Source organism: Nesoenas mayeri (assembly GCF_963082525.1).
Source record: "Nesoenas mayeri genome assembly, chromosome: 5".
Taxonomy (NCBI): Eukaryota; Metazoa; Chordata; class Aves; order Columbiformes; family Columbidae; genus Nesoenas; species Nesoenas mayeri.
In genome coordinates, this window is record NC_137548.1 from 9,462,558 (window position 1) to 9,480,036 (window position 17,479).

Consider the following 17,479-nt stretch of genomic DNA (forward strand, 5'->3'; position numbering starts at 1 on the left):
AGGAGAACTGAGTCTGGGAGTGCTCGTGAGGCTGTAGCTATAAATGTGAGCTCCCAAAAGGGTGCACGTGAAATTTGCACGGAAACCAGTTGCCTCTGAAAGTATCTGTTTCAGTTTCTATGTGGATAAAGTTTCTTCCTTTTCATTTTCTCTGCTTTTCTCAAGATCTGCAGTGCTGCCATCCATTTCAGGCAGTGATTTAAATGAGAAAAATGTTTTCAAACTGACTAGCTACTTGAATTTTTGCCCTCTGGCTTGTTCTCCCTCTCATTGATAGCAAAACAAAATCCCACCAATTGTTAACAGTTCTGCACTTCATTCTGTGATCATGTTTTAGAAGACTTGAAACATCACACATGTTTTAGAAGACATTTATAAGGTAAAAGAGACCTATTTTTAAGCCACATCTTGCTGTCTACAACTATCCGAAAGGAGGTTGTAGCATGGAGGGTGTTGGTCTCTTCTCCCAAGTAGCAAGTGATAGGATGAGAGGAAATGGCCTCAAGTTGCTCCAGGGGAGGTTCAGATTGGATATTAGGAAAAAATTCTTCCTGGAAAGGGTTGTCAGGCATTGGAACAGGCTGCCCAGGGCAGTGGTGGAGTCACCATCCCTGGAGGGGTTTAGAAGGCATTTAGACGAGGTTCTTAGGGACACGGTTTAGTGCTAGAGTGAGGTTATGGTTGGACTCGATGATCCTGAGGGTGTCTTTCAAATGAAATTAATCTATAATTCTATGATTTTGGCTGTCACCATGCTGTACATTGTGATGGCCAGGTGATCTAGGCATGCTGAATAAATAAATAAATGCTGTGTTAATGGCGGAAGTGAGGTTATTTGTATGAGCAAGGTTTGCTGTCCTGATCCAGGGCTGCAGGATTAGGCCCTACATTGTTCCTTCTTGGCAGGGTTTGATCAGTCTATCCGATAAATCAATGAGGGTTTTGTCACTCACTTGTTTACAAACAAGATTGAAACCTACATGGGTTTCTAAACAGGCAATAAAATCATTCCTAATCTGTTATTTATTTTCAGAAATGTCAGTGTAATCTTAATCTTTGTAAGGAAATGTAGTGTATCCCAATAATTACCATTTTGACGTCTTTTTGATTGTTCATGCTTAATTTCATGTTGGAAGACTCATTAAACATCAGGGCGGTTTTTAAAGTTTTTTTCACAATCTGAAAAACAGAAATGTATGCAAGGGGAAAAATAAAGCTTTATGGCAACATTTGTGTAATGCCAGTTACAGACTAAAAATGCAAGTTACTGCCATTGCTTTCTATAGTGCTCTCAGATTTAAATAGAGATCTTTGCAACACCCTCACAGTATCATAGGTCTTGAGTGACATTAACAAACTCCAAATGAGAGGAAGACACAGGTCCCTGCAGTTTTTCCCTGGTCCTGTCTACACACAAAAATCACTGCAGTAATTAATGTGTAAACAACTGCATCGCTGCCTCTTCAAGTTATCCTCCAACACCCGCTTTTGTCCTGTTGCAAGCTAACACATTTGCCAACAAGCAGTAATTAAGCAGAGAAGCCGTGGATGACAGTTTATAGCATCAATGTCAACTTGTGTGCGACTCTATTGGGCTCCTGCTCTCTTGTTCTTGATGTGAGTTGTCTTCAACATCGGTGTCTCTTCCAGAAAGGACTCTGTTAAGGGGACACGGACAAGGCAGAAACATCTCTTCTCCCCTATTGCAACCATGACCCTGGGTAGTAAATTAACTTATTTTCCTCCTCTGATGGTATTGCTCCAATCTTGTGTTATCATCAGCAGAGGCAACCACAAGAAGCAATACCAAAATGTGCCCAAACTCACAGCAGATAGTAGGGCAGGGGTAGCTGGCTGCTTGCACTATTCTGCCTTCTCAAAAGGTCAAACCAAGAACTTCACACATGGGTCATGAATAATCCCTGGGCCAGTAGAGGTGAATTTACCCTGTTGGTGTCAGCTGTTATTTTTCATGCTCAGAAGCAAGAAGCATATCCTGGGATATGGTAGATTTCAAAAAATGGTACCAAATGACACCACCACCTGTCCAGCACCTAAACTACCACTTCCTACCCCTGAGCCACTGGGTGTTTGTGGCCTGGAGGATGAACATGCTGTAATAATGTCAGACACGCAGCTGCTCTGTGGGTGGCCACAATGAACAAGTTTTAGGCAGGAAGGATCCTGCCAGGCTTGTCCCATCCATCTCGCCATACGTTCAGTTATTGTCACCTGAACAGGATGGGCTCATGGTGACTGTCCTCCCACACCAGTAAGGCAGCATGACCACATGTGTCCATGCTGTCTCCAGCTCCTGCCCACTCCACCTTTCTGTGTGGATGCTGTGACCCCATGGAACAGGCAGGATTGGGACAGAGCATGGACACAGCCCCCCAGGATTCTTGTGGGACCCAACTCACAACAGCTAGTGGGACCGAACCAAAGAGGTGGACAATGCATTGGGAGATAAGGGAGGTAGGTCTAAAACAGTGACTTGGGAAGTGTGAAAAAGAGGACCCAAGGTAAAAGAGTAGGCAAAGGAGAATAAGGAAGGTGGGAAATAATAAAAGATATGAACAGTAATGCTTAAAAGCACATAGAGCTGCAGATATTAAAACTAATTTTCCATTTCAAGGTCTACTTGTTAATATTGTCAGCTGTACTCAGCAGACCAGTCCCTGCTTTCCAAGGCAGTTTTACTCACACTTTTAACTGGCGCTTCCTTTTGCTGCTCCCAGATCTAGATGCAAGGTTTTACATGAGAACCAGTTATAAATACAGCAGGTAAACATGCATTCTCCCAGGCCTGAGGAAACTGAGCCGCTGCCAGCAGTGAGAGACAGTCGGCCATTCCCTGGTGAACATCAGGGAAATCACTGAAATCCCAGTTCATGCTTTAAGCACAGTATAAAGACACAGTGCCTTACCGCAAAATGCTCACAGCCCAAGCAGAGAAAGGAGATATAACACACCATGCAGAGAAAGCTGTGTGAGAGCCACACCTTGAGAGAAAGTGGTCAAATGCCAACCCAGAAAATTTAGAGTGAAGAAAAGGAGAGAATAAGAGAATTATAGAATGGTTTGGGTTGGAAGGGGCCTTCAAAGCTCATCTAGTCCAACCCCTGCCATGAGCAGGGACATCTTCACTCAGATCAGGTTGCTCAGAGCCTCATCCATCCTGGCCTTGAAATGTCTCCAGGGATGGGGCATCCACCACCCCTCAGGGCAACCTGGGACAGGGTCTCACCACCCTCTAGCATACACCATTTACTCATGTCTAGCCTAAATTTACCCTCCTTTACTTTAAAACCATTATCCTGCTGTAACAGGCCCTGCTAAAAAGTCTGTCCCCATCTTTCTTAGAGGCCCCTTTTAAGTACTGAAAGGCTGAAATGAGGTCTTCCCTGAACCTTCTCTTCTCCAGGCTGAACAACACCAACTCTCCCAGCCTGTCCTCAGAGCAGAGCTGTAGAGCTGTTCCAGCCTCTGATGGTTTCTGTGGCTCCCCCTGGCCCCTCTCCAACAGGTCCATGTCTGTCCTGTGCTGAGGGCTCCAGAGCTGGACACAGAACTACAGGTGAAGTCCCACCAAAGTGGAGCAAAGGGGCAGAATCACCTTCCTTGACCTGCTGGCCACACTTCTGAGGCTGAGGAGTTTGGTAGGAAACTGAGGCAAAGGGGTTTTAAAGGAGGAGGAGAAAAGCAGCTGAAAAACAACCGCAGCTGCCTTTCAGCCCAGGCCAGGAGAGCGCAGTGAGGGAGCAGGTCTCACTCCAGCTCGCTGCTTTGGCCATAGCTGTCCCAACCTACCCATAACAAACAGCCCCCCAGCTGTTCTCATCACAGAACCAGAGCCTGAGACGTCATGTCCCTCTGGCCGCAAAGCTAAAGTGCTCCCCACAATACATTCAGCTACCCAAGTAGTGTCTTGGTGAGGAACCGCAGCTGCAGTGCGCTTACCGCCACGTGATGGCTTTAGAAGGACAGAACTCACGAGAAACTACTTGTTTCAGTTCTCTTTTTCAGAAACAGTTAGAAAATGGCTTCAAAAAGCAGCGTTTCTCTTGAAATATGAGAGCAAAAAGATCTCATCTGCACCACAGTAGTCTCATCTACCTATTGGTCCAAAGTCCTTCTTAATATTTTTGGCCAGTGATGGGTTACTTTCCCAGCTGCTTTGCAGAAGTGATGAGAACTGCACTGAAATATGCAGTTTAATTTTCAAGACAAAAAACCTCACAGACTCAGTGAGAATTCTTAAAAATAACATTGTAGCTAGGCAGTAATTAACTATGGCTCCCTCTAAGCTTCCAGGCCTTTACTAACTGCCAATTTCAATGACTAAACTTCATCCAAGAGCAATAAATACAAGTGCTACTTAGCATTGCTTCACAGACTGGAACACAAGCGAACACCACAATCTGCTGAGTACACACTGGAGACTGTTGTTTATAACATTAGGCTGCTTTCTCCCTGCCCCCAAAATCATTTTTAGTAGCCCTTTTCTCCATCAGCATAATGCTGTTTCAGATTTTTTATTTCAAACACAAGGATGAGACTTTTCACTGTACAAAATCCTCCCCAGGAGCTGTTTGAAACTCCCCAGATGAGCAAAGTGCATTGATCTCCCCATGATCACCCCATAACACTCTCAGGATGATGGCAAATGAACTTACCACCCTGGAAGACCTCCTCTTGTGTGGCTGTCCTGCCGTAGCCTGACGTTGCTCCCAACTCTACTCACCAAGAGGTAGCATACATGCATTTGGTCAGCAGATTTATTTCGGAGTCTTCTGGTTTTTTCCTCTTCCTGCTGCAGATTACTTCCTCCTAAACACTGCGTTTCACAACACGCACTGACAGAGAGAGACCCAAGTCATCATCTAGTTGTTACTACCCAGTTCTTAGACTCCAGGTCCTGATCTCCACCTATTTGGTATAACTTTCTGCAGAGCTGGACCTGGCTCAAACTCAGTTGAAGGGCCAAGTTCCCACCATCTTCAGTGGTATAAGATGAGAGCCTTTTCAGTTCTAGAAGACACTGGTTGAAAGGACTGCTCAGCTTTCAGCGGAGTTTGTGTCCCAGACACAGCAGCAACGCCACTGCTTCATTCTTAATCCACCAGAAGCTTCATTTTATCCCAAGGAACAAACCTTCTAAAACTGCCTCTCTACCCAGTTCCTCTTGTGAGCACTTTCCTGCCCAGACATCCTTGGACAGACATAGGAGAGCAAACTAGTTCATTTGAAATAATACAGCTTTCCTCTTAAACAAATGGTATGTGGAATTCGCAGTGACATTGTTGAGGGAGAAGGTTATATGCAATGTCAAGTTTGAGACAGCTTCTAAGAAATTATGTAGAAATTCTGTACAAAACTAAAGGCTGCAGCTCAGTTGACGCAGCTCAATATGCTGCTGTTATTCTCCAGGCAGTCCCTCGATCCTGTCGAACCCAAGGATGCAGTTCCCTAGCTCAGTACCTGAGGAGAGCTGCTGTAGGGGGAAAAAACAATGTCTTCATCAGACTTTGTGTTAAGCTGCTGAAGACGGGAAAGTAAGAGGAGCCAGAGGATAGGTGAGGTAAGGAAGAAAGAGGCCTTTCTCTGGGAATCTGAAGGTGTCATGAATTCCCTGCTTCCTCTAGGAGTATGACATAGGCACTAACTCAGCGAAGGCCAAAAGTGAGAGAAAATAAGGTAGGTGAGCAGATAGGATGCCTGTCTGACCAGACAGCTCTCTCCTGAATTTAGTGCTGTACACACATCTCCTGTCACTGGGGCTACCCCAAATCTCCATTAAAACAAGTCTTAAAAACAAGGCAAGGGTTAATGCCACCCCTTCAGGCTCCGGTTACCAGGAAGCTGAAGGCAGGATCCTGCTAGACCGAGGCTTCATCTGCAGTCGGGGAAAAGAGGCAACTCCAGTGAGCCACTATGCTAAAGGTCCAAATATCCTCTGGGAAGTGTCCCTGTTTCCCGGCTGACTCCAGAGGCTGAGCATCCAAACTTGGTGTTTCAGCTGAGAGCCCTACGAGCTGGAGCCCGTGCGTGTGCTGTACGTGCCAGCAAGCTCAGTGAGGAGCTGCCGTCCTCTGTTTATCTGCAGGACTGAAATCCCAGCATGAACCGCACTGATATAAATCGCAAAAGCTCTCACCAGCTTCAGTGAGTTCAGGATCAGACCACACAAGCAGCAGCACATTTGTTTGAAGTTCAGGACTTATCGTTTGTTGCTCCAGTATCACTAGTTCTGTTCAAACTGGCAGAAGTTGGGTCCTGCCAGGGGGGACAGCAGCTTCCAGAAAACAGAATTACATTTCTCCTCCTCCTTGGCAGCTCTTTAACCACTTACAGCTTTGATTAATCTCATCATCCTCCTTCTCTCCAGCTTGCAAAGGCCTGGCTTATCTGATCTCACATACCAGCCCAACATCAACTATGCATTTCTGATCCCACGAGCAGTGATGTAGCTCTGAGGGTTTAAGGAGAGAAGTGGGTTTGTGGGAAGAATTGGGAAGAACATGGCTTATTTGACCAATTCATGCAATCGGAGAGAGGAAAGCAAAAAAGACTGCCAAGTTTCAGGGCAAACAAGTCATCTTTTTTATTCCTCCTCTTCCCCGTCTCTCAGACAAGGCTCCTTCTACCAGTTGCTCTGGTTGACTTGCCGCCTTCCCACACACACAGCAAATACATTTCTCACCGTAAAGCTGGATGCCACGCTGTGGTTAACATCCTCCCTCTAGAAAGTATGATTGGGCTCCAGTTTGTTAGAACGGTACGTTAAAAGATACCGTGAAAGATCTTTTAATGCCTATGTGGGAGGTTTGCTAAGAAGAAACTCCAAATTAACACGTTCTCATTTCCAAGAGCTAATAATAGACAAGAATGTCGCTATGACTGCAGAGACTACTACAAAACTACACTTTCCATTTCACGAGGACTGGGCGGCTGGGCTCCCAACACCAGCAGAAGGATGGGGGAGGCAGGAACAGGCAGGGTCCTTACGCTTGAAAAGAAAAACGCTCTATTTATACTTTGTGCCAAAAGTCTGTATATTCAAATGAGCTGCGGAAAAAAAGAATAGAGAAAAGTCATTTCAGGACAAGAATTGAGAAGTGATTCAGCCAACAAGCCTAGAGAAAATGTCAAAGTCTAAACAAAATGGTGATTCTTTTGTTTGGAAATATTGTTAAAGATTTACTCAATTTCCACTTTTTAAAAAAATCAATAAATTAACTAAAATATTTAAGCGTGGACTTGAAACATTTAAATTGAACTATTTTAACACTTCTTTGGAATAATTTTGTTCAACCTAAAATTAAATGCTTGTCAGCTGTATTTTGTTTTGAAAATATCTCAACAGGAAAAAAAAATAAAAACAAACAAAACCCCCACCCACACAAACCCAACAACAAACACAAAACAAAACAAGAAAACTGCAGTGATTTGCATAGCTCAAATGATTGCAGAGAGCCCGTTACCATCTCAGTTTTGTCACTCCTCGTGTGGCACTCGCACCTGGGAGAGATGACCTACAATTATTAGGAAAAGGTTTGGTATGTGCTGCCTGGCTTGAATGTGACTTGCTATTACAAAAACCACACTCTTTCTCTCTGATTATACAAAGCACCTGGCAAGCCCGATGCAACCACTACCTTCACATCCTCCTGAAGATAAAGAACATCTCTCTTGCTTGCACAGAGGTTGCTTTGCCTGTGGTGAAGGTGTGTTGTGGGCTGTGTCACGACCCATCCGCTTCCATCCAGCCCAGCTACCAGTGTCTAGGGGGAGATCCACTCCCTGAGAGAAACGTTCCACCCGGAGAGAGACCTGCTGTCTGTAGTTATGGATGTGCTAAAGCCACAGGTCCTCTTGCTGAAACCCAATTTCACCTTAACTCTGCATCTTTCCCTGTCTACAGTGTTCCCGGGTGCCAGGCAGATGCCACATTTTGGGTTTGTATTTTTTTTCCCCCTTCCCATGGCTCGTGTGAGTTGGGTGTTGCCAGAGGCAGAAGCGTTACTGTTGAGCAAACCTATTCTGGCACTCACTCTTTTGGCAAGTACAGCATTTTCAGTAATTTCCGTTCAGAGGAAGAACAAAAAGCTTAAGGAGGGTAGAGTTCTAGCGAGAACTATTTTCCTATGTTCATTTTTCTTGGCTTCCCTTGCTCAGCCCATGCTATTCAGAGACCTAAGAAATCAATGCATTAAAATAAATAACTTTTTCTAGATGAAGCGTGCTCCGTTGCACAGGTGCTCCAAGTCTCTGCAAAGCTGCATCCAAATGGGTACAGCCCCACAGCCAAACCACCCACTGCCACCCATGACAACTCCATCCCACCAGCAAGAGCTGAGACCAGCAGGGCTTTGCTCTTCCAACACTCCACAAAGGCCTTTGTTGAGAAAGGCTCCACACCACCACATGGGCAGGACCCATCGCACAAAGGTCTACCAGTAGATCTTCACATGACATCAAAAATGAGGACATGTCTCTCCAATGACTTTAAAGCTCCAAGGAAGAATCCTGCGAACCTTGCTCAAGGCCGCACCTTCTGGTGTTCCCTTCTGCATACACAGAACATCAGGCTCTGTATCTCCCACTGCAGATGTGGATGTGGAAGAGCTGGGCAGGATGTCAGCTGAACACTCGGTAGGAAGACACGCAGAGATTAATACTTTCGCCATCTATCCTTCATTTTTAAATTCTGCCAGAGAGCATTTTCATTATGTTTCAAACAGTTTTGGCCACAGTTCCACTACCTCTTGTGCTTATTCAGTCGGACTGTTAAAAATTAATGAAGTGGATGCACTAGTGCTTTCTGAAGGGCACTTTGCAGAGCATCCCAACTCCAGGACCACTCCACACTGCTGGGGAACTCATGGAGAGGCAACACAGTCAGTGTGTAACCCAGTCCCAGATTTTAGAGAACACAGAAAACCTTCCCTGCAGCCACAACACACACAAATTAAGCTTAAGAAAGCTTGTTTAGGAGACACAGAATATTCTTTTTTTTTTTTTAAAAAAAGCACAAAATCCCTCCCTAAAACCTTAAGCATAAAAGGGCTCATGTTCAAGTATCTAACGCAAAGGTCACCAGGGGATGGGAAGTCTCCCACTGATCCCAGTTAGATACTAATATTATTCTTTTTCCCTCCCTTGTGTTTTAGTTATTGCTGGCAAACAAGGCGATGGTTTTATCAGCACAGCTGTGCTAATGCAGAGGAGGCGGTGACAGAGTCCCACACGGCACCGAGCAGGCGGGGGGGGCTGCAGAACCTGAAGGCTGCACAGAGGGGAAAGAGGAATTAGTGTTATTCCAAAAGTGCCAGAAGGATTAAAAGGTCAGACAACTGCAGGAGGGAAGAACAGTGATGGAATGAAGGGACAAAAAACAGAATAATTTCACAAACTCCAATATATATACATATATATATATGTGTATATATATGTGTGTGTGTATATATAGATATATATAAGGTGAGAGTAAAACAGTGATCACAATAATGTTTTTCTATAGTCACACACCCGCTGGGGCTGGATTTAACTACCACTGTTAATCATGGCAATGAAATAAAGCAGTACTAAAAATTAAATCAAGCGTCACCACACCATAGTCAGAAGCAAGACGGAGTGACGGGGACTTCCAAACTTCAACCCTGTGACAGTGGCGACAGGGAAAAGGGGACTCCAGTACGACTGCAGAGGGATCTGCCCCAGCCAAAGGTGTCACCAGGATGGACCCAGCTACACCGTGACTCTTCAGTTGCTGACAATTCTTTCATTACTCTGTATTTGACATCAATGTAAACAGGCAGTTGAAAAATTTAGTCCACCAAACACATACTCCCTCCCCCCAAATTAACATACAAAACCCAGAATCGTTGTCACATGATAAAAGAATGATTTATTAGAGCAACTTTATGATAAAATTATATAAAATAACAATTTGCTTTTTAAAGACGTCCACAATATCACCTTGAAACAAAATGTACAGATACTGCCTATAATCCAAACAAAAATAAATTACCATTCAAAAAAAAAAAAGTGAAAAAAAAAATCAGGGCAGGAGAAACAAATCAAAATTATACACAGCATTTCAAGAGGGTGTGGAAAAGAGAAAGTCATTAATTGATTCAAGTTATACAAACGTGTTTCAGCTTTACTCTCAGACAGCTCAGCTTGCATTTGTGTTGCATGCAAATGGAATGATCCAGTGAACAGTTCAGAACAGCAGAATCAGCAGCATAACAACAGCAGAGAGTGAAATAGGCACAATTCAGCACGGGGCACATTGAGAGTGAACAGGTAGCTCTGTCTGGTCTTTGCAAAAGTTATACACATTTACGGAACTTCAAAAATAGCTACTGTGATCTGCAAAACAAGAAAAAACTAGTAGTATCTCGCACTTAAATACTTTACACTTTATCTTTTTTGTCTCCTCTTTTTTTCAGTAGGCTGTATGTAAACATTCCACTAGTTGTACCTTTACTAAAATACTCAAAGATGATGCAGACGTTCTTTTCTCCTGGAGCACAACCACGACATGACATCACCACAGATCCATTTGGGTCCCCGCTCACAAAGCTCGTACATTCTCGCTGGAATTTACATTCACGCCATGAGCACAGAGTAATGGGTTTTTACATTTGAAAGTGTCGAACTGAGAACATGATTTTCAAGTATACTTGAGGAGCTGAGGGCTGGGATTTTGAAAGGTGCTCACGGCATTAGGCACCCAAGAGAGCCTGGAAACCCAAAAAAAGGACCTGAGCACTTGTCTTCCCTAAGACTTTGAAAATCCCACCCTCCATTACATTTCTTTAGTCAGACACAACACACAGACAGCAATATGGTACGAGAGTGACCCACGGGGCAGTGTCACCCCTACCGAGCTTAACGCAAGGCCCATGCGCAGCTCTGGGATCAGCCAGCACTGATCCTGGGCCACCCAGAGGCATCACGACACATCTGTGACAGTCACACCACATCTGTGACAGTCACACCGGGGTCACACAGAGGCATGTTTTTGTGGTTCCATACAGTACTGCTTGTAAGAGTGAACAGTGACTGAGGGAGCTACAGTCGGGTGCCTCGCTCTTTGGCTTATGTGGAGCAGACAAGTGCAAATGGGGTGTACTTCCAAAGCAGCGAATACAAGAAAAAAATACGTTGTGTTTCGTCATTGTCTAGCAAAATTGTTCTAAATGCAAAGATCCAAGGATGGATGTTGTGTCAGGACACAGCAGTGTTTTATAGTTTGGCTGAGTTGCAAATCAAACAAATCAAGCTGCACATCCTCCCTCCCCCTTCACACACACATTTCCAAATTATAAACAGACACTGACTGTTGCACCCTTATCAGTCACTTGAAGAGGTACCATATTTTGTGGGTTGATTTCACTGATGTAAAGTGTCTGCGGGCTCTCCCTCATGTTCAGAATAGAGCAACCAAGGAAGAAAAATCCATCCCTGATGTGTTCGTGAATGAAGGAAGAATCAAGCAATTTTCATGTGAAAGTAAACAGAAGTCCCATCAAGGGCATGGTGTAGAGGAACAAAATCCACTAGAGCATAGCCATGAAGATGTGGGAATATGGATAACCAATACTAAAAGTCAGATGTCTGAGTAATTCACGTGTCTCTACAGCAAAACAGAAACTAAAAGCAACACCTTATCTGTGAAGGTCCTTCAACTCCTAGTGAGTTGGGGTAGCACCTGGTCGCTTCAAACCCTAACCAAGAAGGGCTCGAAAAATTGTGTCTCATTTGTCAGGAATGATACCACCACTTACGATATTCATCAAGGACACAGTCAGGTATTTCAAGAAAAGACAGATCAGAATAAACGACTGAATGCACACGTTCAGCTAGTGCGCATATTACAGGCAGAGGAACATGAAGAGCAAATTCTTTTTTTACTCTGCATTCATCTACGCGAAATCTTCATGGAAGAGTATCCCCACAAAGGCAGATGAGTCTTATAACCTACTGGAAATCTTGGAAGGATATTTGCACCTATTGTTTACCAGCCAGCATCTTGCACACTCAAAAGACACTAATGGCCTGTTGGCAGACTCCCATTTGGGGAACAATCCTGTTTCTGCTGAAGTGGATAGAAAGCTCCCACTGGCTTCACCAGGAAAGCAATCACGGGCTCCACTAGTGAGATCAAAGACTTTGTGAGCATCCCTATTTATTTAAACTACTTTAGCAGGTTCCCACTGTTATGACATTCTAGCAGAAAAGCTCAGGTAACTACTGAAGCTAACTAAGGAAGCCACTACTCACCCCAAAATATAAAGTCAGCACACAAGAAGCAGTCAAACTTGGGAAACCATTTTCACTGGTTAAACTACACACTGTATGAGGGCAAAGTGGAACTCATCTGCTCACCTTTCCCAGTAAACGCATCCTCTGCAGCTACAAAAGAATTTCTTTACCTGATTACTGTTTATTGACCCGAATGAATGAAAAAGGAATCGATACAAGACAGAAAAAACTGGGAGCAAACACATTTGGAAGAGGTCCCCTCAAAACCACAACTTTTGTTCCTGAAGAAACAAAAATTGGTTAGTGTTCTGCGGTTTAACAGAAAGACAGAATACAAAACCCAACTTTTTTAAAACAAGAAATTGCTCAGTGCAACTGCACATAATCCTTAGTGTTTCTAGGATTATAACAGACCAAAAATAAAATCCAGACAAAAATCCCAAATGTAGCAGCGCTTGATACTGTTGAATAGTTTCTGAGGAACACCACAGAATGGTCTTCAAGAAACTTTGAATTGAAAAAGAAACAGAACCAGCCGTCAAGGTGGAGCTACATTTAAGCCATTATTCTTTTCAGTGCTGTCAAGTGAGCACTAGTTCACAGCAACTGTGCAATTAAGTTTATTACATGAGCCATTGGAACAGATGTTTTTCCTAACAATCAGCTAATTGCAAACATCTTAGTCTCTGGCCCAACCAAGAGCATTTGTGGCTCATTGTAAGAAGTCAGTATACTTTTTTTTTTTTTTTTTTTTAAAAAAAGCAGCTTAAAGACAACATTTGTACCGAAATAATGAAAATTTTGGTAAGCTAAACTGTAAAATCTGACTTTTTGTACCTGCCTCCAACTTTGGGCCTGAAACACCATCAAAAGTATTAGTAATTTTTACATTCATAGCATTAGTAATTTTTACACTTTCCCAAGAGAAAAAACAAGAGGGTTTATTCTGTCTTGTTTTGGCATTTGGACTGAAAAAAAAGGATGCAGAGCTTCAGTGTGGTTGCCTTTATACAACTGCTGAAAAGGACTTTACACAACTGCACTGAGGGTTTCTCCTAGAAACCCGTGATATTGCACGATCATTCTGTTGGATTTGCACATTGATTCCAACATATGCTTCACTTGTACACTTCGAAATAAACCCAAACAAACAAAGAAATCGAATACAGTACCAAAAAAAGTGTTTCTTTAAGTTGTGCCTCATTACAACTGAATAATTATAAACAGGCCAATGCAAGAACACTTCAGCTTCGGCAGTACTGAATGGAGTGTATGAAAGCCTGTTTTCTTATGGCACGCTGGAAGAATAAGTGAGTAATTTTCTAAAAATCAGTTTGCCTCTATGCTGAATATATGTGCTGCTCCACAGTGCTCGTCTTGTTTAAAAGGCATAAACAGACTTTCCATCCACCCTCACAGCATAGATTATATTTTGTTTTGTGCAATGTGTTAGCAATCTAAACAACTGCTTCACACAAACTGTCCACAAACCACTCATACACAATACTAATGCGACAGTAGATTACAATATGACAGCAATACAAAATATTGTATCAGATCACATATTTCTCTCCGTCTGGAATGAAATTTGAATCTTGTAAGCTAGAAGACCCACAGTTCGATTTCTGCGTGTAGTTTCTCATCTGTGCTGGGGACAAAGTCTCCAGTGTGGGCCCAGAAGTGTTAGCAGTCCTGATTTTAGTGGCTGTAGATTGTTTAGCAGCAGAAGATGCTTTGTTACTGGCAACTACATCCAAGTTTCCAGTAGGGTCAACGATAGCATTTATGACTGGGGAAAAAATAGAAGAAAAGAAAAAGAATAAAAAAAGAGAGAGACATATGAGCAGCATTCAGCAGTTTCTAAACAGAAGGTTGTTACCTTCATTTTGAAGGCAGCAGAACTGTAGGCAGTACTCTCATTCATTTTAGTCACGATATTTTCTTCATTAGTACCTTCAGGCCTAAGCTGCTTTAACAAGCAAAACCTCTCCCAAACTGAAGCTACAAGGACACTGAACTTTCTGGTTAAATTGTGAAAGACAAACTGCAGCAGCCAAATTGCAAGCTTTAAGCACAAGCCCCAAATGATGCCTTTATGTTTTAGTATGCCTTTATTAAGCCTCTCGATGATGCAAGAGCCTGTCTTGCCTTTTCTAGAGCTCTCTGGGCAAAACTGAAGTTCAACAAGCGTAGCACAGCTTATTGGCTGAAAGAGCTGCCAAATATTATTTCAGCTAAACAGACCTTTGTCCATTCATCTTATGGGAATATACTAATTACCACAAACAAAACATTTCCACAGCAACAGCTTCCACATTTTAAGAGCCAACAACTTTCTCAAAAATTTGGCAGCACAAGATAATCTAGTGTTCATTCCATATGCAGTTGTCAGAGAGCACCGTGCTAACAAACTAAATTTCTGCGTCCTTTCCCATCTTTCACTGGTACATCAAGCCACATTATTTTATTTTGTGCAAGTTACTGGCATCTGAGATTAAAAAAAATAAAAGAACATTTTAAATGACCAACCTTCAAGCTGTTTCTGAACTCTCCTGAGCTCCTTCAGGATAGAACTGATTTCCTAGAAACAAATGCATGAATATAGAAAATTAAGCAACAAAGTACTCAACTGATGCATGAATGTAGTCTTACTCCTGCCTTATCTGATCAAGAAGATTCGAAGTCAGTTCCAGCCTTGCTTGTTTAACAGAAAAGACGAAGCTAGTTATCTGTATCGAGGTGCACGGGGACCTTTGCTCTGCATCATTTCACCAAGTGCTACACCACCACCCAGTTCACAGCCACAGTGGTTTTTAGATTTGAAATGCTGGTCAGGTCAACTGAACAAAGTCTCCTCCACTTCCTCCTTAATGCCAAATACGCGAAGATATTTGTAAACTCAACTCTTAGACCAGACAAAGCAACTGGCCACATATATACTGCTGTAACACCGAGCTACACAGGTCCTGCACGGTGTTAAATGCACATTTAGGATTAATCAGATTTGCTGGGTCCCTTATTGTACTTAACTCCCCACTCACAGTCCCAACCAACAGGAGGTCATGAGCACAACCACCACCCTGGGACTGAAGCTTTTTCTCGACCTATTATCAAACTGCTACAGGTGAAAACAAAGATCCAGGACAAACAACTGTGTAGGATTGAAGCTGTGGCAACCACATGGCAGGTGAGGCTTTGGTAGATGTTTAAATGAGGCCTAACGACCTTGAACTTGAACACCTGTTAAGGGACTGGGTCTTTGAAGATGAATCACAAAGGGAGAGGGGAAGAGTGTGGTAAAACCCAACAGCTGAAGGAACACATTTTGTCACCCTTCAAACAGCAACAAAAAACAGCAGTTCAACACATGCAAATGGACTAGAAATTTCAGAAAATTATTTGAAAATGGCTAGAGCTTGTTATTTTGGTCTCTTACAAAGCTTTCATGGACAAAGGCCCTCCATATTTCATTTGTTTGTATGGTCTTACCTTGTTAGATGTCTTCAGAATTGGGACTTCATTTTCTGAATTAATTTTGGCCTCCATCTCCTCCCAGGTCCTTTCTGAGTTTTGAAACAGAATCCTGCAGCACAAGAAGTGGAGCAGGTCTTAAAATTGCCATCCAAAAGCTGCTTCTTTAAAAGACTTAATTATCACAAGATGTGGCAACAAAGGAGATTAGTGGATTAGCAACTGGACAAAGCGCCTTTGAGCTGATTTAGGAACAATCCAAAGTCCTTCCCTAACTGATCTCTTCTAGAACTACAAGCTTTGAAGAGACTTCACAAGCGTGGTGACCTGCAGGCTTTCCGAGAGCCTTGGGACAGAGAAGACAATCTACCAATTTTCTGCTGTATGTTTGCAAAGGCAATATTTCAGGGTTAAGGCAAAAGGCATTACAAATCCAGCATGAAAATTTCAATGGGCAAACATATGAGGAAAAGAGATGGCAAATAATCATACTACCCCTTGTTCACTACACACGCAGTTTCCTACTTCTAGCTTCCCTGTGTCTTGACAACCAGACTTTCTGAAGTGACAACAGCCTTATATTGTTCCCAAGTGGCCAGCCCCTCCTTCCGTGATCTATAAACTCTTCTCTTCCCCTTAAGCTTACCCAGCAGTTCCCTGTTTAACCACGCGGGTCTCCTGGCTCCCGTCCTTGACTTCCTACGTGTCAGGATGCTCTGATCTTGAGCCTGGTAGAAGCAGTCCCTAAATGCCAACCAACTATCTTGAGCCCCTTTACCTTCAAGCAGCCTTTCCCACAGGATTTCCCCATAGAATTGTTTGACAAGGCCACAGCTGGCCCTATTGAAGTCCAGGGTTGTAATCCCACTTGCTATTCTGATCCTGAACTCCACCATTTCACGGTTGCTGCAGCCAAGGCAGCCCTCAACCTTTACCGCTTCTACCAGACCCTCCTTATTAGTGAGGATGAGGTGCGGCAGTACACCTCTCCTATTCGGCTCCTCCACCTTTTGCATCAGAAAGTTACCATCAAGGCACTGGAGGAACCTCCTGGACTGCGGCTGGCTGGCTGAGTAGCCCTTCCAGTAAACATCAGGGAAGTTAAAATCCCCCACCACAACCAGGGCATGTAATTGTGAGGCTGCTCTCAGCTGCTTATTATCTTCCACGAGTAGCAAGTAACAACATTTCAGGATAGAGACAAAGTTACTTACTTCATTTTTTCAGCTAGGTTTTCTGTATTTTCACGGATTGTATGTGATAACTGGGAGACCGGGTTTAACATCAGATTGTCAAATATCACCTAAAATATAAGGGCAAATCAGAAAACTTTTTAGCAAAAGTGGCATATTACGAAACTGGAATTTTTTTACAGTAAATAATCTCCACTGAAACATCTTTATCTAAGTGGATAATACTTGAAGCTCAAGAGAGATTAAGATGATGTGCAGCTCTGTTGCAGCACTTTGGCAAAAAAATACTAACTCATTCAGATTTTTTTTCTAGAGACAGAGAGACAGTAGTCTGCAGTAACGCCAGTATTTTAAGCATTTCTGAAAGAAAAGCTGAAGGCTTTCCAAGTCTCCCCCCCAAAAAAACCCCAAAAGCCAAATCACAATGCAAGAAAGCCCACAAGCAGTCTCACTGAAACGATCTAATGTGATTTATATGAGTTCAAGTCACCTTCACAGCCAGGTATCACACCACGTTACAGTCTGCTTTATTAAAAACA

General features: G+C 43.2%; 2 protein-coding genes across 2 annotated transcripts in view; both read right to left on the bottom strand.

Annotated features, from left to right (window-relative positions):
• PLD4 (phospholipase D family member 4) overlaps window positions 1-2,300 on the bottom strand; it is a gene marked incomplete at its 5' end in the record, with an annotated part of 12,569 nt that extends 10,269 nt beyond the window's left edge. Inside the window, 2 exon segments of the mRNA XM_080344616.1 lie at window positions 1,090-1,179; window positions 2,271-2,300. Of these exon segments, the coding sequence (XP_080200742.1) occupies window positions 1,090-1,179; window positions 2,271-2,300 (120 nt within the window).
• Window positions 2,301-13,755: 11,455 nt separating this feature from the next.
• Window positions 13,756-17,479, bottom strand: part of CEP170B (centrosomal protein 170B) — a gene marked incomplete at its 5' end in the record, with an annotated part of 52,937 nt that continues 49,213 nt past the window's right edge. The window contains 4 exons of the mRNA XM_080346247.1: window positions 13,756-14,065; window positions 14,806-14,857; window positions 15,766-15,859; window positions 16,962-17,050. Coding sequence (XP_080202373.1) covers window positions 13,830-14,065; window positions 14,806-14,857; window positions 15,766-15,859; window positions 16,962-17,050 — 471 coding nt within the window. The 3' untranslated portion in view covers window positions 13,756-13,829. The remainder of the gene's footprint in view (window positions 14,066-14,805; window positions 14,858-15,765; window positions 15,860-16,961; window positions 17,051-17,479) is intronic.